The sequence below is a fragment of the Perognathus longimembris genome, chromosome 8 (genome assembly GCF_023159225.1).
Source record: "Perognathus longimembris pacificus isolate PPM17 chromosome 8, ASM2315922v1, whole genome shotgun sequence".
In the NCBI taxonomy this organism is placed as follows: Eukaryota; Metazoa; Chordata; class Mammalia; order Rodentia; family Heteromyidae; genus Perognathus; species Perognathus longimembris.
This window is the reverse complement of record NC_063168.1, coordinates 10613396-10636068: the sequence shown is the minus strand read 5'-3', so window position 1 is coordinate 10636068 and position 22673 is coordinate 10613396. Positions and strand designations below refer to the sequence as shown.

Here is a 22673-nt window from a genome sequence, read left to right as displayed (position 1 = left end):
TTGGGGCTATAGCATCCTGCCAATTTCTCCTAAACTGATGAAAAGTGTCAAGAAACCCTCAATCTCATGGCTTGCAGTGAGCTCTTGGATGACAGCATTAACGTGGATTGATGGAGCTATGACCTCATTATGGTACAGCCTGCAGGTACCTGTGGAGCCCACCACATACTGCACAGGTGGGAGGGTCAGGCATCTCACACAGGAAGAAGCAGATGCTCTAAAGGTCAGCACGTGTCCAAGTCCTAAAGCATGCAGGTGGGAGAGCTAGGATTCTACCCTCCATGACAACACACTGAGTCTCTAACATGTAAGGCCAGAAGACACACACAACAGGAGATAGGGAGGACACATCAGAGGACCCAGCCATAGGTTCTTTTCTTTAGCTTGCATCCAACATTAATCCTGCTCTACAGTCTACTTCATTTTTTGCTTTTTTTAAATTTATAACTGTATTAGAGATTGAACTCAGCCTCACACACCTGCTTGGTTTATTCACTCAAGGACTAGCCCCAGTTCCATTTCTGTCTTTTTACTTGCTAACTAAAGAAATGAGTCTCATGGACTCTTCTACTCAGCTGGTTTCCAACCAGGATCCTCAGATCTTAGGCTACAGGTTACATAAGACACTAACTCCCAGCTACAGTCTACTTTGATGGGCAGACTGAATGATTATAAGCACATCCAAAGCTCAGTAAAAGTCAACTCATCCCTAAAACTTCATCCAAAAGGACAAACTTCAAGGGCAAGTAATAATCACAAACACAGTTATAAAAATTATAAGCATATGTGTGTGACTATGTACATACACATACATGTATTACATATATATATATATATATATGCTTGCATACTGATATATTAGTGACGGAATGAAGGATGAAACAGGCTCCAGTGCTGGAACTTTCAGCTCAATAACTGCTTATTAGCTTCTGAGTATTTACAACAGAAATATAAATTAATAAACCAAGTGCTTGAAGTCCTAGAAGTAGGTAAATACACTAGGATGGTCATTTGATGGACCACAGACAAATAAATCATTTTGGAAAGAAATGGGGATCAATAGTGAATGATGAGACCTTGCTATGCCCCTCTTGAATAATTGACGAGGCATCTTGTTTGAACCATTTACAGTACTATGTTTAGCATTCCATTTAGCACTGCAAAATAATTCACTCAAGTGTTGGCTTCTTATCAGATCTGTTGACCAAGCAGCAGATGGCAAAGAATACACACAGATCTACTGTCTGTTTGGTACACAAACAGCACACTGGAGTTACTATTTAAGAGCTACCCTTTATTCTGCCTTAATGATAGGAAGGCACATAGACCCAATACTCTACCACAGCATACAAGTTCCCCTGGTGTTTTTCTGACACACAAAGCTTCCCTGGCTCCCTTCTCATTTCCTTCAATCAAGCCTCTTAACAGCGACTGAAGGAAGGTTGAGATTCTAAGAAAGAGGCATTCTGCCTTCCTCTAGACACCTGCAGGAGGATGCCAGTTCACACTTCTTGTGGGGACAAAGAAGAATCTCATTGTGTGACTCCCTGCAGGGTCCTTAAGAAGGAATAGATTCTTAGGAGCAGCCTGGACATGACTGGGCTCTGGAAAGCCTCTGGAAGGACAAGAAACCCAAGTACTCACTACTGGAAGATGCTCCCACCAAAGTGCATGACAGCATGTCAGGGAAGGGGATGGCAAGAGAGTAGCAAAGGAGATGAAAGCAAACAGAAAAAACCAGAGAAGAGAGAGGAGAGCAAAAAGAGAAAAAGGTGTTGAGGAGAGAGAAGAGAAGGGTAGTAGATAAAAAGATACCCATAATGTGGGGAAGGAAGAATTGCAGAGAAAGAGAGAGAGAGAGAGAGAGAGAGAGAGAGAGAGAGAGAGAGAGCAAAAACTGGGCCTAGTGGCACACACCTGTAAACCTACCTATTGGTCCATAGAAGCAGATTCTTTTTAAGTACCAGGCCAACCCACGCCAAGGTAGTAGCAAGATTATCTCAAAAATAAAAACAAAAGGATTGAAGGGTCAAGTGTTGTTCATGTGGTAGAGCATTAACCGAACAAGTGTAAAACACTGAGTTTAAAAAGATATTAAGGTGGGGCTGGGGATATAGCCTAGTGGCAAGAGTGCCTGCCTCGGATACACGAGGCCCTAGGTTCGATTCCCCAGCACCACATATACAGAAAACGGCCAGAAGCGGCGCTGTGGCTCAAGTGGCGGAGTGCTAGCCTTGAGCGGGAAGAAGCCAGGGACAGTGCTCAGGCCCGGAGTCCAAGGCCCAGGACTGGCCAAAAAAAAAAAAAAGATAGTAAGATGTAGACCTTGCAAGGTCACAATGAAGGCCACACACACCTTTCCCTGGGGTCCTCGTTGATTTTGTTGGGGGAATCAGCTCATGTAGCTGCCTCAAGCTAAGGGAGGTAGTAAAGGGGTGGCTGAGCCCTGTGTGTCTCCAGCAGCAGGTTTCCTGGGTGCTAAACAGCAAGGAAACAACTGGCTCTTTCTTATGTCACTGGACATTTGTGTGGCACGTGGCTTACCACGCATTGGAAGCCTCTTGGCACAGAACCGATGCAAACACTCAACACAAATAGGCCAACAGTGCTTACCAGTGACATTACTCTCTTTATTTTCACTTGAGATCCTGCCTACTTTGGGGGAACAATCTCTCTTGGGACCAAAGAGACTGGACTCATGCCCTTTGCCTGACTCCTGATCTATTCTAAGAGCGGCCAGAGCAAAGTGTCCAATAAACATGAGTCCAACCATAACAGCCGTTACTAGAGTTGGTCCATTCTAATCATCATTATGGAAAACTAAGGTGCTTCCCAGTGGCTGGTGGTTAAGGCCTATAATCTTAGCCACTCAGGCGGCTGAGTTCTAAGGATCATAGCTCAAAACCAACCTGGCCAATAAAGTCCACGAGACTCTGATCTCCAATTAACCAGCAGAAAAGCCAGAAGTGGAGCTGTGGCTCAAATGGTAGAGCACCAATATTGAGCAAAAAAAGCTAAGGGATGGCTCTAAGGCTCTGAGTTCAAGTCCCAGCATTGGCATGAAAGGAAGGATGGACGAAAAGTAGGAAGGGAAAGAGGAAGAAAATTAAGGTTCAAGAACAGTAGTAATAGAAGTGGACCGGAGGAAAATGGCGGAGGTGCAGCTGGGAGCCAACTGAGCTCTTTCCAAGTTTTAGTGTTCCGGTGAGAAGTCTGCAGCTAGAGAGTAACACCGTGTGAGCCATATTAATGCAGAGATCTTGGCCAGAGAAGGCATATTTGGGCAGCCTGCTTAAGACAGATGTGAGCACACCCTGGCAGTGGCAGAGGCCTCCACCACAGCAGAAGATAAAACCAGGGTAAGGACGGTGGAGACAGAGCACCTGCACCTCCAGGAACTCAAATGACTCAGGTGACAAAGAGGGTGACAAAGAGGGGAAACCTTCAGCCTTCAGAACATCAATCATAACAATAGCTCACACTGTACCAACAGTCCACATTCTTGCTCCCCTGCCATTGTTTTCTCGTCTCTTTTCACCAATGAGCTACCTCTGCCACATGGCACCTCAGAAGCCGAATGCTTTCTTAGGACCCCACCTGCCTATAAGGACACATAAGCACAGAGGGCCTCACTGCCTAATCCAATGGCTTATCTAGAGCGGGGCTCACAAAAGGCAGGCAGAGGGGAGGCAACAGCATGGTGTGGGAATGTCAGAGCGGCCAGGTTTCCTGGGGCGGTGTGGCAGGTAGAACAGGACTGTGGAGCCTCATGCCAGGCACTAATGAAGAGCGAAGAGGGCCAGGGACAACCAAACAACATTTGAGGGCAATGGCCTAGTCATCAGCACCAGTCAGCTAGGATGGGTGTACTGAGGAAGGGCCCACCAGGACATGGGGTCCGGGCATGGTGTACTCTCAGAAGATAGAAAGGAAGGCATCCACTATCCCTGTCAAGAGAAAAGGCTGGTAGAACTTGAGGACATAAACTGAGCCACTAAGGAAAAACTCTCCGACACCAGCATCCACCGAGCCCTCCGCACTCGGTTCTGATCTGTAAGGGGCCTCACGTGACCTGGAGCTCCCTGACTACCTTGTACTTTACCTGTTGGATTTAGGAACCAAAATGTGGGGCCCTCTACCTGAGGCCCACTCCACAGTTCTTCGGGGTCTACCTGGGTCAACCTCAAACACCCCAATTCTGAGGAGAAAAAGTTTAGGCTAGACCTGTCTTGGCCATGTTCCTCTGTGGTTCGGATTCTAAACAGGCACCTGAGTCATTCAAACTCAGCCATACGGGCAGGTGTGCTCTGGCTCAGGTGTGGTAACAGGAACTGCAGATGGCACCGCGGAGGCAGGCTAGAGCCAGCTCAGTACACATAAGGTCATGGGGACCCAAATCTCTCTTAATCCATCTTGCCCTGTTTCATCTCTAACCAAATCTAAAAGGCTACCTTTCTCACCCTTGTTGTTGGAGTTTAAAAAAATTAAAACAGTAAATTTTCAAACACTGGCTTCTAAACATGAAATGCTGCCCTTATTTCTCCCAATGACATGACCCAGCTCTCAGCAAATCTGGAAGAAAAAAAAACAAAAAACTCAGCACATGTAGAGCCCAGGTGTCAGCATTTATAACAGGAAGGAAACAGGAGTTAGAAGACAAATGGGAAGATGCAATGGGAAAATGAAGTCTGCTAGCTATGACATAAGGCAGTTTTGTGGGTTTTTAAAAATAGCTTTCCACATTATGTATTTTTCCCCAGCTGTACTAAAGTGTAATTGACAATAAAAACTGGATATATTTAAGATATAAAACATGATGGTATTGTGAAACTATTACCACAATCAAGACAGTTACCACATCCATCGCCTCACATAATTTTTCTGGTTGTATGTGGTGAAAATATTAAGATGTGCCTTTACAGCAAATTTCAAGTGCATGGTATGTTACTGTTAATTTTAATAACCAGGCTATACATGCGATCTCCAGGACTTACTCATCTTAGAGTTGAAAGTTTCTACTCTTTAGCTACATCTTTCCAATCCATCACCCTTTAGCCCCTGGTAACCACAGCTCTTCTCTCTGCCTGTGTTTGACTTCTTTGGATTCCACAAGCAAGAGAGAGGGCAGTATCTGTCTTTCTTTGTCTGACCTACTTCCTTTAGCGTTATGTCCCTAGGTGGCTCATCCATGCTGTTACACACGGCACACTTTCCTCTTTGTTAAGGCAGACACGATTACATTGCATACATGCTACCATTTCCCTACTCCCAGGTAGACACGTGGACTGATTCCCTGTCTTAGCTACTGGGATAACCACTGCAGTAACATGTACACACAGTATTTATTCAGGGCTCTGACTTCTTTGCGACTTCAGGTAGTCTTTATCCAAACCTTAGTCATTCATGTCTCATCTTCACAGTATTTGTTTCATATCTTTAAAGGATTCCCTTTTATTTAAGCATTTTTCTTAGTCAAACGGTACAACTGCTATGACTTTCAAAAGGCATCCCTCAAAATAAAAAGAGACCATTAAAACAAACACAAGCATTAACATAAAACATATTCTCCAGATGCTGCCTAGGCCATCTGGTATGCTTCTGCCCTGAGGCTCTTTGTGCCTCAGGTCTCCCCCAAGAACACCAGTACCCCAGAGGTTTGCATCCTATGCAGGGCCCTTCTCAAGCAGCCGGAATGCCAGATTCAAGTTTTGAACATTCAAGTGTCTCCACACTGCCCCTGTCGACACTGTAATTGTCATCCTGAAGCCAGGCCATCCTTGAACATTTCTCTAGCTGACAGAATGTTTCCCATTTAAGTTTAAAGAGTGAACATGTCTGCCAAGCATCCGTGGCTGGCACGTGTAATCCTAGCTACTCAGGAAGCTAAAATCTGAGGACAGCAGTTCAAAGCCAGCTTGGATAGGAAAGTCCATGAGACTCTTGCCTCCAATAAACCAGCAAAAAGCTGGAAGTATAGCTGTGGCTCAAGTGGCAGAGCACCAGACTTGAATATAAAAACTAAGGTATAGTGCCCAGGCCCTGAGCTCAAGCCTCAATAATGGCACACACACAAATAAGAGTAACACATTCCCCCATGACAGCAACCTCTCTGCACATCTACTTACAAAATGACAGCACTTCCTTCACAACTGTCCAGGTTCTCTGAAAGGAAAGGCTAACAACAACAACCAAAAAAAAAAAAAAGTCCTAGATATTCAATATCACTAACCACCAAAATCACCACAAAACATTACCTCACCCCAGTCAGAATAGCTATTACCAAAAAATCAGAAGAAACAAAACTCTAGTGAGACTATGTACGAACAAGAACTCTTACATATTGTTGGTGGAAATGTGAGTTAGTGCAGCCACTATGAGAAATAGTAAATGGAGTTTCTTTAAAAAAAAAAAAAAGAACTAAAAATACAAATGTCCTGCACATGACTGAATCATATGCACAATGCTGGCCATTCCACCCCTGGGTACAAATCCAAAGGAAATGAAATCAATATGTGGAAGAGACATGCACTCACAAGTTTATTGCAACACTATTCACAAATGGCCAAGATAATCAATCTCAGTATCCATCAACTTATGAATGGATAAAGAAAATGTGGCATATTGACATATGGAATAATGATTCAGTCATAAGAAAGGACCAAAATCCTGTCACTTGGGACAACATGCATATTAACATTAAAATGAAATAAGCCAAGCACACAATATATGATCTTATTCATATGTGGAATCTACAAAAGCTAATCTCATAGAAATTGATAATTGAGTGATGGTTGGTTATTACAGGCTGGGAATGAATGCAGGGAAATACAGAGAGTTGGTTAATAGATGCAAAGTTTTTTTTTTTGTTTTGTTTTTTTGTTTTTTGCCAGTCCTGGGCCTTGGACTCAGGGCCTGAGCACTGTCCCTGGCTTCTTCTTGCTCAAGGCTAGCACTCTGCCACTTGAGCCACAGTGCCACTTCTGGCCATTTTCTGTATATGTGGTACTGGGGAATCGAACCCAGGGCCTCATGTATACGAGGCAAGCACTCTTGCCACTAGGCCATATCCCCAGCCCTAGATGCAAAGTTAGTTAGATAGAAGGAATAATTTCGAGTGTTCTGTTGCACAGAGGGTGATTATATTTAATGATAGTAGTGCATTTCTATATTTCAAAATAGCTACACGCTTTTTAATGTTTTTCACATAAAGAAATTATAAATAGCCAGGCACCAGTGGCCCATACCTGTAAGCTAGTCAGGAAGCTGAGATCTGAGGATTGTGGTGCAAAGCCAGCCCAGACAATTAACTACCGAAGAGTCAGACATGGGGTTGTGGCTCAAGTGGTAGAGCATCAGCTGTAAGTGCAAAAGCTAAGGGACAGCACCCAAGCCCTAAGTTCTAGCCCCAGTACTAGTGTGGTACATGGATGTTGCACACACACAAATATTGAAGGTAACAAATTTGCTTCTTACCCCAATTTGACCATTTACATGATGTACCAGAACATCACAATGTATTCCATAAATGGGTACAATTACTACTCTGTGTCAGGTAAGAATGTAATAGAGTAAGGTAAAGAAAGCTGGGCAGAACCATGCTCCACTCAGGTTTCACCCAGCTGAACCCATCAAGAAACTCTAGAAAGTAGAGCCCAGAAACATGTCCCTCTGGAGCTGTTCTTCCCACAGAGAACTGAGTGAGCACTCACAACACAGACTCCCTGGCTCACGGTGAGCCTTCAAGCCCAGGCAATGGCCTGTCTTCACTGTGGGACTGTAGCAGACTCAATCTCAGACGCTATGCCAATGAGCTGGGGTACTTAGGAGGGGACTAGGAGGGCCCAGGTAGGAGAAGTCATAGGACATGTATCTGATTCTGAGTCTAAACATATACTAAAAGCAGAGGAAGGACCAAACACCAATGGCTCATGCCTGTAATCCTACTGCTCAAGGGGCAAAGACCTGAGGATTAAATAATTAATTAAAAATAAAATCAGGGGAAGCACATTCTGGATAGAACAAAACATATATGTAAATGTGAGGGGTAAGGTAGGATCAAGCCTAGGGCCTTGTACAGACGAGGCAAATACAACTAGGCTGCAGCCATGACCCACATTTGAATTTTTAAGAAGAAAATACAAGACAACAAATAAACATTTGTTCTTGAGACAAACCACATTGGAGAGGGATTGGTGGGGAGACAGAATAGCTGCTGAAGAAATAGGAACAGATAGTTCACCAAGTCTCAAAGACAAGGAAACCCCCTCAGAAAGTACCAGAAGCCATACAGCTCCTGCCGGCGAGGACCGTAAGAACCAGCCTTGTCTAGGAAGCAGCTGGAAAGACCATGGGACACTGAGACTCAAGAGAAAGGAGACCTGGTGGGCTGAGGAGGTAGAGGACAAGGTTGGAGGAAGTGCACCAAAGGTTTGTGCCATTTGTACAGGCTGTAGAGGAGCGGTGGCCAGCCCACTAAATATACTTGGAAGAGCCTAGAAGGTGGCCACTTGGATACCAAGAAAACAAAAGCATAACAGACAAGGATCCCCTGCCCAGGCTGAACATACCCCTAATCCTCTCCTGCTCTGTCCTGGTCCTATCCACTAAAGATGCCATCAGTAGATTATCTCCCTGGACCTCTCAAATGAATATCTCTCTTCCTCCATGGAGATGCTAATGTGAAGCAGTCTTCTCTCAAGATTCACCATGATCCCCAAGCATCCCTTGTCGTACCCCGAATTTGCACTATAAACCCACATCTGACTTCGTGACAGAGAAATACAAAGCTTCGTTGGCACCTGGAAGGAGCCTGCCAGCTGGAAGACCCATGGTCTTGGCAGCCACAGGACTCATGGCTGCCCATGACCACCCTGGGCACTTGAGACTAAGGATCACGTAGGGCTCCTCCCCCCATCCCCACCCCTCCATCTTAATGTGGTAGAGAACAAGGCTGAAGTGCGTGGCTGAGCTCTACTCCTCTCTGAGAACACAGAGGAAGAGGGACTGAGGTAGATTAACTGTCGCCCCTGGGAAGCCAGATACTGCCAACTTTAAAAAGGCAACAAAGCAGTAATTGTCAGGAAACACGCAGACCACAGAAGGGAGAAGAAAGAACAGTACCAACAGCCAGACACTGCACAGAAGAGACAAAAGAAAAGAGCCTCAGGGAGGGTTGATGAGTTGGGTTGTTCCCAATATCATCTCCCTTAAATGAAGTTGCCTGGCAACTGGTCACAGAGGATGGGTCCCTGCATGGTACCTACTTCCTCACTGTCCTTGCCCACTAGATGCCATCCAAGGGGGTCTGACTGTGGATATTTTTGTGTGTGTGTTGGTCCAGAGGCTTGAACTTAGGATCTGGAAGCTGTCCCTGAGCTTTTGTGCTCAAGGCTAGTGCTCTAGCACTTTGAGCCACAGCTCCACCCGCTTCCAGTTTTCTGGTGGTTAATTGGAGATAAGAGTCACATGGGCTTTCCTGCCGGGGATGCCTTGAACTGCTATCCTCAGATCTCAGCCTCCTGAGTAGCTAGGATCACAGGTGTGCGCCACCAGCACCCAAACCCACTGTGGGTATTTTAAGTCCAGTTCATCACAACCCAGGTTGGCAGCCTGGAGTTAGATAAGAAAGGGGTTCTCATCCCACCATGGAGGTATTACCAGGAAAACCGGTATATCAAGGACCAGCCTTCCGGTGCCTTTAGAAAAGATGCAGGGGTGACTGAGCTGGAGGGGACAGTGGCCAGCAGGGAGGAAGTCTGCCTAGGGGAAAAAAGAGAGAACCTTTCCCCTCAGCATTTTCATTTGAGTGAAGAGGGCCCCGTTTGATATTTCATGTTCCCCTGCCCTCTGGTTAATAAACCGTTTCTTTATTTGTGTCATATTGGGACTTGAACTCATGGCCTAGACATTGTCTCTTAGCTTTTCCACTAAAGATGAGCACACTTGAGCCACAGCTCCACTTCTGGCTTTTCAGTGGTTAACTGGAGATAGGGATCTCACCAAATTTCCTGCCCCAAGCTGGCTTCAAATTACGATCCTCAGATCTTGGCCTTCTGAGTGGCTCGGATTACAGGTGTGAGCCATGGACTACGCACTCCTTTGCTTTAGAGCAGTATCATGGGGGACAAACAGCCTCCATCTGCCTTGTGATGCACTTTGCAATCAAGCGCTGGTGGTACTGCCCCCCTAGACCCTGTAGAAAGAATGATGCGGCCCCATTGGTGAGGAAATGGAAAGACTTGGGGGAAAAGAACTCACTGCTCTTTTTTCTCGGGAGTATGAACATGGTGCATCTGCCCATGTTCAGATCAAAACTTGGTCAAAATAATTACCGCTAGTGGCCTCCAGGTATCATAAACTGGGCAGAAAAAGGGACAATCTCATTGCGTCTCTTTGCTAAAGGGACACTAGTGAAGCACAGACCATGTGCCTGATGCATTCAGGGTATTCAGTAATCATCACCTTTCACAAGGGCATGAGGCTTTCCCAGTACCTTTACCTGTTTGACAAAGGAAGAGAGGTTACAATTTCTAACTCATGTAGAACTTGGTATATGCTCATAAAGCAATAAAGACCCCAAAGGTTGATCCCTAAATAATAAATATAGGGGTTCATTTAGACTACAACTATAACTATCTCAAAACTCCAAGAAGGCCAGGATCATTTCTGGGTTTTCGACCCATCTCTATCTCAGTGCCTAACAAAGTGCTTGAAACTCCAGTATTTCCTGGTGAGCACTGAGGTATGTGTGGCCTGAATAAATTATTAGCCTCACAAATTGTGGGCCACACTTCAAGAGCAGCTGTCGGACAAGGCCATGGTAACAGCTCTCCAGCTCCAGCTCCAAGGCCACCACTCACTCTGGAAGGTTCTTCGTGGCAGTGGGCATGCATACCCATCTAAAGGACAAGTGGGCAAGTTTCCCCACTGTGACAGGAGGGAGAAAAAGGGAGCTAGAGTGAGTTTACAACACAGCCTGCTCAGGAACTATGCATTGACCCCACTCTAAAGAACCAATTCAGGGTGGCACAATAAATCCTGAACAGTTCACAGAATTTGCTGGCTACCTGGCAGCAATCAGAGCACCAAACTTAATTAGAAAACAGCTCAAAGCACAGGCTTTGATTTTTCTGTACACAAAACTGGAACACCACCTTATCCCTACGTGCTCTTTTGTAAATTTTGATATGAGAAAAAAAATATTTGTATCTGCTTCACAAATTACATTCAAATTTCACTCATCAAGCAGAGGTGCTTACGCATATAAAATCTTGAGAAGAATGATATGTACCTCAAAGTGACTTCCCAGGGCCCTTTCGGATCATTCCTTACATTCAGTCACCCTGTGGGGGAGGACTTTTTTCTTACCTTCCTAATCAAACGGTAACAATGGAAGAAAAAGGTGCAAAGGATTCAACTTTGAAAGCAAAAGCAACCACTGATTCATAGCTAACAATGTCTGATGAGAGTTTCTAAACTCCAACCATTTCTAGCAAATATGCCTAAATTCCACTCAGCTTCTAGATAATGTCTAGACTCATCCTAATGAAAAAAAATATATATATATATATATCTTCCATTAATGTAGCTGAGTTCCTAAATGATCAACCCAAGTAAATTTCACCTAAGATGCTCTCAATGCTGAAAGATGACTCCTGAAATCTGAGCTCCTAAATGATCAACCCAAGTAAATTTCACCTAAGAAGCTCTCAATGCTGAACGATGACTCCTGAAATTTGGAAGAGCCGGACATTGCCAGCTCACGTCTGTGATCCTTGCTACCAATGAGGCTGAGATCTGAGGATCACAAAAGTCTCCAGATAACCACCAGAGCGATGGAAATGAAGATATGGCACAAGTCGTAAAGTGCCATCCTTGAAAGAAAAAAAGCTAAGGGACAGTACCCTGGCCCCTGAGTTCAAGCCCCAGTACTGGCACAAAAACAAACAAAACTTGAAAGAAACTGCAAACAATGTGCCTAACATATCTAAGTTCACTGTTCTGGCTTCTACGGTGGAGTCCTTCTGCCTCCTGATTACAACACCTTGGGGGCCATAGCAGAAGACAAAGCAGTAGACAGACACTCTGAATGGCAGTGCCTACGTGGCCAAACTGTGGAAGAAGCCAAAAAAAATCAGCAAGTTTCTTAGAAAGCATCCAGTTGTGGAAGAGACATTTTCCACCCTTTCCATTCCCTACCATGATGTATGAAAGACCCTTCGAAAGCAGAGATGTGTATACATTATCATGACAGTAGAAGAAACAATAATAGCTGGGAAATAACTGCAAAATCCCCTACACCCCAAATCCCAACAATGCCACCTTCTTCATCAGGGAGTCCTGCCAGGGAGTGGGATATAACAGAGTGGTGATGAAAGCTCTTGTCTAGCATGTGACAAGGCTGTGGCTCAATCTCTAGCACTTGGGGCCCGGGGGGGAGGGGGGGGCGTTGACAGATGAAGAACAGAATTAAGCTAGGTGCCAATGGCTCGTACCTGTAATTCTATCTACTCAGGAGGCTGAGATATGAGGATCATGGTTTGAAGCCAGCCAGGACAGGAAATTCCATGAGACAGAGGAGAGCCACGGGTTGCCCATGGCTGAGGATTTCCTCTTTGCTCCCCGGGCTCTCTGCTCCAGGGAAAAGCACATCTTAAATTCTCTCATACCACTTCTATTGACCTGAGCTCCCACGGTGAATACTAATTCATCTGAGCCCACATGAATTTGCGTGAGCATTACCCACACATCCAATTAAGCACAAATGCAAACATCCTGGTATCTTTGTGTTTGTAGATAACCATTGTATCAGTGAACAAGGTAAACACGTGTGGAGCAGGACGAGAAAAACATCTCTTCTCTGCGAGGTCTTTCAAAAGGCAGCTATATCTCTTAACAGTCACATGGCATCAAGGACCAAAGTGTACTGAACAGGAGGCAACAACCTGTGATACAACCCAAATCCTGCTAATACTTTATGCATCTTTGATTACTCAGCGTTCAAAGGGAGGCCCATCTTGTAGTGTGCTGGCAGGACCTTTAAAATCTGTCGCCACTGCCAAAAACCCTCCTCTTGACATCTGATTTTCTATTATCTTTTAAGTAGTTGTAGAAAGAGGTTTCATTCAGCATGTAAGTTAATGAGCACAATGCATCTTGAGCATTGTCACCGCTTCCACTGTTCTCCCCATCTCTCCCTCAAGTTACCTGGTTCCATTCTCATATATGTACACTGAGGACGATAACTGCATCCACGGACTCTTTCCCTCTCCATTTGGCTGCCTTCCTTCCCTTGACCTCCCCCCTCTCAACAGCATTTCAGCTTCCTGGTATTCCTTTTGTTGAACTGTATGTTAGTTCTTCCAAGGAGTTTACAGCACTGCAATCTACCCTTGTGTATACCATACTTTAGTCAATATGTGTGTGCATGTATGCATATGATCCTTGACACCCAATTTTATAAGGCTAATTGAAATTCCAATAGGTACACATTAAGTGTGCATTTCTTATTGACCAAATCTGAAGATCGCCCAAGCAAGGCAAATCTGATAAAAACTGACCTTGGCCTCTTCCAGGGATGCTATAAAGAGCATTTTCTTCTAACTAAGTGCTTGTTAATGCCTAAAAAAAAAAATGGTACCTTAAAAAAGATTGTGCTAGCTATAACAGATAGAGATCAAATACAGGTTGACCTGAAATACACACTAAAAACAACTGAATAATTCAGAACCAACTTTATCATTCTCCAGCAAGCAGCTCAAAATGCCAAAAATGAAGAAGCAATTGGCCAGAAGTTGGCTTGGCTCCAGCACACCCAGCACCCTGATTCCAGGCAGCTGTAGATAAACTGTGTCCCTCAGCTTAAGGAAGTAGGCTCTTCGGCTCACTCTCTGGAGAGCCCACAAAGTAGGAGGATCAGCAAGAGAACCACATCGTTCTCTCCTGCTTTCTTAAAGAAGATAATAATTTAGACCTTTTTTGTTATAATAATGCCTGTAAAGGTGAACAAGCTCATGCCGGTAATCCTAGCTACTCAGGAGGCTGAGGTCTGAAGATTGAGGCTTAAGGCCAGCCCGGTCAGAAAAGTCTGTGAGACTCTTACCTCAAGATTATCACCAAAAGTCTAGAAGGTGAGCTATGGTTCAAGGGGTATTGCACCAACATTGGAAAAAGCTAAGGGGCAGTGCCTAAGACCTGAGTCCAAGCCCCAGTTCTGGCACAAATAAGTAAATAGTGAATGAAACAGACTCCAGTGACCATTTGGCTCAGATGCCCATTAATATTCTGTAATCCATTCTTCATAACACAGGCCAACTGATTCTAAAGAAGAGAAAGTGTGATATCAGACTACACATGTACACACACAGAGAGAGCTATCATCACACATACATACACATCCATACAACACATACACCGTTAACAGAATTCTACATGCGATGAACCTACTAGCAGGGACCCTGCGAGCAGTTTCTGATTGCTATAAGAGACTCGAGATTTACTTATTAGTAATGCTAACTGACCAGACTGCCAAATCTGTATGCACCTCCTACATATGAGGATCTTAGCCAGTGATACAGATAAAGGTCTTAATTCACTGATAAGAAGGCTTAGTAAAGTAAATCCACTTGCCCTAGGGTGCACAGTAAAGAAGAGAAACATCCAAGATTAAAATTACCTGCACTGGATTTCCTGTTCCTCCCCTGACAACACCTTGGCCACAACAGAATCTCCTCCCCTCCCTTCCTTCATCACAGGCCTCCCAAGGGAGGTCTTGAGCCTCAACCACAGGGGAGGAAGATAAACATTCCAGCCCTGCTGCAGCGGGCCATGACCTAGCCAGGACACAGGACCAGCTCCCAATGTGTGTCAAGGTGATTGAGCCATGCTTTGCTCACCTGCTCGGAGAATAAAGAAGATGCATTCTTTCTCTGCTTCAAAGTGTGGTTGTGGAGAAAGGTAATACTGAGAACATTGTCCTTCTTAAGATCTAGAGGGTGGAGCTGAGGATGAGCCCAAGTGGCAGAGCAGACGGACAGAAAATTGTGGGTCCTAAGAATAGTACCAATGCGCTGGCCAGCCTGGCCCCTTGGACTGCTGATGTGCTGCTCACATCATGGAACGGGGTGTCTGCCACTTACACCCAAGCTACAACAGGTACAGGACTATTTCCTGGCCATCACACTCTCCTACGCAGCTCCTGGTTTTACAAGATGGCAGCCTCAAGCCAGAAGTGTGGGTCAGGTTACGGTGACTCAGATGTACAAACCAGTACTTCTTATGTTTGAGACCCTGACCACTAATTGCCCGAGTATGTCACAGAGAAAGAAAGACTCCTCTAACGATGAAGACAGGTACTTAGACCAAGGTTTCTCTTCCTACTTATATGCCCGTTAATTATGTGCCACTCAGCCAAAGTAAATTCTGAAGCATTTATTTCCCTAACTATGTAACTAGCTACCTCAGTGAGTTGTAGTAAAGAACAGATGAGCTGTGTGTAATGGCTCATATCCATAATTCCAGCACTCACTGTAAGGTTCACAGGAAAGGAAACCCACCACATGGTTCAGGCAGAGCTGTTTATTGAGAGGAGAGCAAACTGCCAGCCCATACAAGATGGAGGCATGGGGAGACAGGCGAGAAGGGAGAAAAAGAGAGAGAGCAAGAGAGAAAAGTAAAGAGAGCTAGGACTCATGTTCAGCCGGATTATATAGGGAAAGATGGGAGGTATGGCAAAGTGGATTGGATGTGGCCTCAGAGAAGGAGGACTTAACTGCCTCCAGTTGTGCCAGTTACCTAGGTAAAGCAGGTATTGGACACAGACTTAAACAGGTGGGGGCATCGGCACAAAGCCCTCCCAGGGGTGGACCTTACACTCATGAGGATGAGGCAGAGATCACTAATTCAGGGCATTCTAGGCTACATAGAGGGGGAAACAAGGAAAGGAGGGAAGAGTTTGGGAGGAACGGGAAGGGAGACAGAGAAATAGAAAAGGTGAGGAAAAGAGGGAAGGAAAGGGGAGAGGAGAGGAGGAGAGAAGAATACACCAGATGAGATATGCTTGAATCACTGCTTCAGCTCTTATCCTATAGTAGACACTATCACATGGTACCCAGTAAATGCTCAACGAGTAGTAATTTAGATTTCACTACCAGCTGCCAGCTGAAATACAGCACTGTTATACGTCCGGGTTACTGCTTCCACACCCAGGACCTTCGGCAAGGACTGCATTGGGACAGGGCTGGCACAGCACTGTGTGCTATTCCATAGGCTGGCCTGTCTGGCTCTCTGCAGGATCAAAGCACGCCCCTATGTGCTAGCCTTTTTCTTGAGGAGTCCTGATTACATCCAAGACCACAGCACAGCAGTGTTACAACCATACGGCCCTACAAAACAGACAGGCAGAGGAATGAAGTTGGAGGACACATCCTTGCTCTCAGACCTGCCTACTTGTCAGTCTCCTGGGCCTCAAAATCGTTTCTGTACCAGTCACCTCTCAGGATTGTTGTAAATTCTTCTAAAGGCCACGGGTGCCTAAGTGCCCAGGCCTATGGCATTTATTCAGCTGAGATTAAAAGGCAACTGTCAAGCAGAAGATTGTCAAGTGCCAATGACCAGAGAACAGACTGACTGGTTTCCAAACATCATAGGTGCCATCTGCCCCAGCCTCTAGCTAGCTGGCTGCTGGCATATTCCAGTATCCCACTGACTGTAAGGCAGCCTAAGAAACCACATGAAAAGCTGTGGGCTACAGCACCCAGAAGCCCGCACTTACCAGAAACCTGCCTCCTTATTCCTAACCATGTTGATGCAAGTTGTACTTGTAATGTTTAAAAAAAAAAAAAAAAAAAAGCTTTGATTAAGTATTGTGTAACTAAGGAAGTGGAGTGCAAAAAAAAAAAAAAAAAAAAACAGACAAACAAAAAACCAGTTGCCCCTTGGATACCAAGAGAGCTACTTAGAAAATCACAAAAGGCAGGGTGCTTTAAGTTAGCCACATTGGATATGAACAAGAACATAAACATTGCAGAGGAGGAATTAGTTAAAAATCTTGAAGCCATTGAGAATCTTTGGTAGTCTCTGAGTTCTCACTCCACTTAGTTAAAAAAAAAAAAGAAAGAGAGAAAGAGGAAGGAAGGAAGGAAGGAAGGAAGGAAGGAAGGAAGGAAGGAAGGAAGGAAGGAAGGAAGGAAGGAAGGAGGGAGAAAGGAAGAAGGAAGGAAGAAAGGAAGTCTGAAAGAAAAGTAGAAAATGGCAAGTGGGTGCTGGTAGCTTAAGCTAGATAGACCATTTGGAACTCTAAGAAAAATCCTCAGTACTGCATCCAAAAAATGATGAAAGGTGTGTTCATATAATGAAATACTTAACATGTATAATTTTTATGTTTCTCCGATTTCTTTTACTTTTACCACTATCAGGTCCCAGACATACTGTTTGAGATACTGTTTGATGCAGAAGAGATTTTTCATATGAGTCCAACTTAAATGTGTCACACAATACTTTACACAACACTTCAAGATACACAACACATTGTGATCACACCTGTAATCTGTTACTACAGATGCAGAGATCAAAAGGCTCAAGGTTCAAGGCCAACTCAACAAAAATTTAATAAGATCTTATCTAAACCAAGCATGGACTCAATGAGCACGGTGCTCACCTCTGTCTTCCCAGCTACATGGGAGACCATTGAGAGGAAAATAGCCTGAGGCTGGTCCCCAGCAAAAGTGTGAGACCTTACCTGATACATAATTGAAACGAAAAGGGATGGAAGCTTGGCTCAAGTAGTATAGTGTCTACCTAACAAGAGCAAGAACCAGAGTTCAAGCTTCAGTATCACCAAAAAATAAAAAAGATACACAACCCTGGACTAAATACATAGGTCAGTGGTACAGCTTTTGCCTACCATTTGTAAAGCCCTGGGTTCATTCCCCAGCACTGTTAGAGGATAAAAACGTACAATACAGACAAACTAATTGTGTTTCACTGCCTACCTTTATATTATTAAAGGCACCCAAGCTTTTCTGAGTCCTATAATTTGAAAATATATTTTCTCTGAAATCCTCCACTTTAACTGGACTCACACCAGCCAGGGGCTCCTGAGAATCAGTAGGGTTTTCTTTTCCCACCCCCTTTGTCAGCTCCATAACTAGAACTCCAGATCAGTGTATGTCCAAATGTAAGGCAAGGAATAGTCAAAAAGAATACAACTCTGTTCCCCCAAGAGAACTGTCTTATATTTGGGTCCTTAGTAAATTTCTCATATTAAAAGCAACCCTTTAATTACTAAATTTGACAGCACAAAATGCTTCCTGCTGTGTCTGAAAGTCCTGGGGATGGAACCCATGACCACATGTTCATTAGGCAAGTGTGCAACCACTGAGGTCCATCCACAGTACTAGAAGGCACTGCCTGAAACAATTCAGTCAGGGCCGGTGTGGAGTGTTGAAGGGACCCCATTACAGCATGTCAAGACAGTAAACAAAAATTAGCCTGAAAAATCTAATATACATGAGCAAATTCAACAGTTGACGAGAACAGGAATTTTTAAGATCATTTCAAGAAGCTACACGTACTGTATTCACCAAGAGACAATGGCGAGAGTCACAGTAACAGCATTAGGCAATGTGTACTTGTAATTGGGATAAAATCTTTAATTGTTTCCAAAAATGGCCTCATGCCAAGTGGCTCAGATGAAAACTAAAGCTCTGCTAACCAGAGTAGAGGAGTCCATAAGTAGGCTGGTGACAGATAACCAAGGCCTGGATGAAAAAGATGCAATTGAAGACTAAAAAAAAATAACTTCATGAACTACAAGTGCAACAGAGCTTACTACATTCCATACATGATGCCATCCAATATCTGGTTACCAAAGACTTAGTACAGTGAACAGCTAAGCAGATACTTATCTACATACCTAAAAGAGTTTACAAATGGCAGTTATTTCCAAAGACGATCTGATGAGCTTCTAACTGTGAAAATAGGGAACTGTCATATTTATAGCAATCTGCTATTGGGTTATATTTGGTGTTTGCTAAATGATGGAATGAATGTCCATCTATTAACATGAAGCAACACTCTGCAATCAGGAGGTATCAGTGCAATTCCAATGGACAGCAGAATAACCGAAGACCTATTTGGGAGAAACTTTTAGCTCAAGTCTTTGCCTAGTAAGTTCATAAGCAGATAAACAGAAACCTCTATTTCAAGCCCTTTCCCTTTCCCTTCCCCCTCCCCATGCCTGGCCCCTTGGAGTATACATCAGGGCCTAATGCCATTACCCAGAACAGTAATGTAGGTATAGCTTTGGGGACTCCCAGTTGACCTAGATGATTCCTGGAACTAATCCATGATTAAAACACTACATATAGTTTCCACCTTCACTATTCATTCATCTGAAAATAATCAAATACAGCACTTGATTTCATTCAGACTCTTCCCCAAACCCAAACTTAGTCCCTTGGAGATGAGCTGTGCAGAAAGCCCTGCACTCAAGTGGGCACGATAAAAAGAAAGCAAATGTGAGCAAGACCAACTACCTAGTTACTTGGTAGGCAGAGCACAAGGGACTGAAGCCTAAGCAAAAACAACAACAAAAAAAAGGTTCAGGGGTATCCATCTCAACCAATGGCTGGGCATGGTGGTAACACACCTGTTATGCCAGCTATGGGGAAGCACAACATCTGGGTATTGTGGTATGTGCTATCATATCCATAGCCATGGGGAAGCACAAGTAGGATTACTCCCCAGACTCACACAGGCCCATCAGACATAAAGCAAGATCCTATTTAGAAAATAACCAAGACAAAAAGCAGCTGATGGTGTGGTTCAAGTGGAAGGCCTAAATCCTATAGGAAGGAAGGAGGAAGGAAGGAAGGTAGGAAGGGAGGGAGGGAGGGAGGGATGGAGGGAGGGAGGGAGAGGGGGAGGGAGTGAGGGGGGGAGAGAGGGAGAGAGAAAAGGGGGGGGGAGGATTTTAAAGTTCCTAAAAGCCCCAGTCACAAACAGTTTGTCTTGGCCATACAGAAAATCAACCAGTCTCAAATCTAGTCACCAAGCATCAATTCCCTGTTATTAAGCACCATTACTAAAATTAAACAATTTCCACCCCTTTGACAAGTCCTAAAGAATGCTATGAATGCCATGGAATTCCAGAAGTGCCCTAAGGCTGTGCCTTTCAAATTTCAGAAGTTACTTCCTAACCTCTAAACACAATTCCCCAAGACAAACTGAGAGGACATCTGTAAATACAGCCACCAAAATGTCCCAGCACTTACCCAGAAGCATAGTTCCTAAAATCATGTAATTATTGAAGCAGGAAGGGGGTAACCTGCTTATTTTGCAAATAAAAAATATTTAATTATAATACCTTCAATCAAAAACAGCAAGGGCAGGATGGAAAATCTTGCAAATCTCTAACTGGAGTGTTTAGCTGTTTTTAATCACAATTTAAACCCAAGGAAAAAAATTCCTCTTCTGCAGTGACCCCAAGTAGGAATATTTCTTGACTTTCCTTGACTGTCCATTCTTGCTGATCCCTAGAAAACCCCAATTCAGCAGAGCATGGCATTTAACTCAAGCCAGGCAATCAATTTCTAACCCTGGCAATGTTGCAGCACTAGAAGTTTCCCAACACACTTCAGGATTACACGTATTAAAAGGGACTATGTCCCACCAACTCCTTAAATGGTCAAAAGTACAGGAATACCGCTGTGTTTCCTAAAAGAAACAATTCCATTAAATCATTAATGTCCTTTTTAACCTTTAAGTGTCCTTTATTTTTTCAATTTAAAGACAGTACAAACTACAAGTGCTTGCTGCCCCACTCCAACGAGCATCTGTGGCCTACCCTAGTCCCCAATTGTAGCTCCCAAGGCAGCAAAGGGTGGACAATGGCAATGGAAGAAGACATTTTTGAAAACAAGTCACAGGAGCCTTCTAGATAAAAGTCTTCTTTTCAACCAAAACGGAAGCAACGAAGGCGGTACAGTGTATTTGCACAATAATAATAATGATAAAGTTTAAAAAAAAATGGTCCCCTGAAAATGCAACCCTAAGAGCCCAAGAAACAAGGCTCGGTGACCAGAACTGCCAAATCCAAGCTAAGGGGTGAGTCCAAGTGCTCTGGAGACGTCCGGGTTAACTCTCTCCCTCCTGTACTCTGCCACACCGGGTCTGTCATCCTCTCCTCTCTCCTTCCTAGATATGCAGCCAGAGGCTAAGGCTCCCTGGCAACGATGAGGACCAGGAAAACAGTGCCTTGCCTCCAGGAGAACAGACAGGACACGCAGGAAGGGTCTGAGGGCCCAGGGAAATAGGACTGTTTCTGGGGAGTTGGAAGGGTGATGCAAAGTCAGGGAGACCAGACCCAAATAGGGGAGCTGGGAGTAGAAGCGTCTGTTCTGAGAGAAGATGGGGTACTGACTGACATCTGAACAGGTCTGGGGGTGCCAGGGGACCAGACACACACCACTGAGCGGAGATGCTGGGAGAGAAACTCAGGGGAGAGGATGGACCTACATGGGGTGAGGGGTTGGCACAGTAAGAAAAGTAAGGCCAGGTTGGGGGTGGGATGGGGGGGGGGGGCTCAGAGATTGCCACGAGATGTGTCCCCAAGAGTTGGCACACTGGAACTTAATAAGAGTAATTGGCACCGAGTTCCTGGAGGAAAAAAACAAAGTTAGAAAAAAGAAGCAGCCCAACGGACAAGTGGGCCAGCCTGAGGCTCGCCCTGGTCTGGGCCGCTCCTCGTGGCTGTGCCTCCCACCCACCCCCGCCACGTGCCCACCCGCACTCACCCCACACACACGTGGGGCAGATCCCTACCTTGGCCGCAGGCACGCTCCGGTGGGTGGCCAGTTCGCACAGGCTGGAGGTGGCGCTCCCCACCGCGGCGGGCAGGAAGACCGGGGACCCGGGGGCGCTGCCCGCCGCGCCGCCCGCGCCGCCCGCGAGCCCGGGGCACGCAGCACCGGGGCCGGGGCGCGCGGGAGGGCTGCCGCCGGGGCTGGTGCCGGCGCGGGGCCTCTGGCGGATGCCGTCCAGCAGGCGCACGAGCAGTATGTTGGCGGGCAGCTCGTCCACGCCGCAGCCCACCAGGATGCGGCACTCGGGGCAGCGGAGCTCGTGGCGGGAGCACACGATGCTCTCCAGGCAGCGGCGACAGAAGGTGTGCTGGCACGGCAGCACCTTGGCCGTGGTGTCCAGACGCTCCAGGCACACGGAGCACTCCAGCAGATCGAGCAGCGACGACTCGTCCATATCCTCGCCGGCCGCCTCGGCCGCCCCCCGCCGCCGCCGCTCGCCCGGCCTGTCCTCGTCCCCCTCGCTCTGCGCCGCCGCGGCGGCCGCCTTGGACGCGCACAGCCAGGACGCTCCGAGCAGCATGGGGGAGGCGCCCGCGCCGGCCGCGCGCGGCTGCCTAAGTCCGCCGAGCGGAGCAGCGGGGCCCGCGCGGGGCCGCGGGCATGAAGACCGACCGTTCCGCCCCCCCCGCCGCCGGCCGCGACTCCCTTCACCGGGGGCTCACAGTCCCGGGGCTCCCGAGCGGCCGCCGCGGGGCCAAGCGCCGAGCCCGCCCGGCCTGCGTGGCAAGGCCTGGAGTTCCGCGAGCGGGCGGGCGAGTCAACTCCGGCCGGCCCGAGCCCGCCCGGCCCCCGCCGCTGTCACTCCACCTG

At 45.9% G+C, this 22673-nt stretch overlaps 1 protein-coding gene across 2 annotated transcripts in view; it reads right to left on the bottom strand.

Annotated features, from left to right (window-relative positions):
* Sh3rf3 (SH3 domain containing ring finger 3) overlaps positions 1–22467 on the bottom strand; it is a 307314-nt gene extending 284847 nt beyond the window's left edge. For both annotated transcript variants that reach the window (XR_007211826.1, XM_048352504.1), the window contains exon 1: positions 21823–22467. Coding sequence is in view for 1 of the 2 variants with exons in the window: in XM_048352504.1 (XP_048208461.1) it covers positions 21823–22383 (561 nt within the window). In the remaining variant the exon portion in view is untranslated. The remainder of the gene's footprint in view (positions 1–21822) is intronic.
* Between the last annotated feature and the right edge of the window lie 206 nt (positions 22468–22673).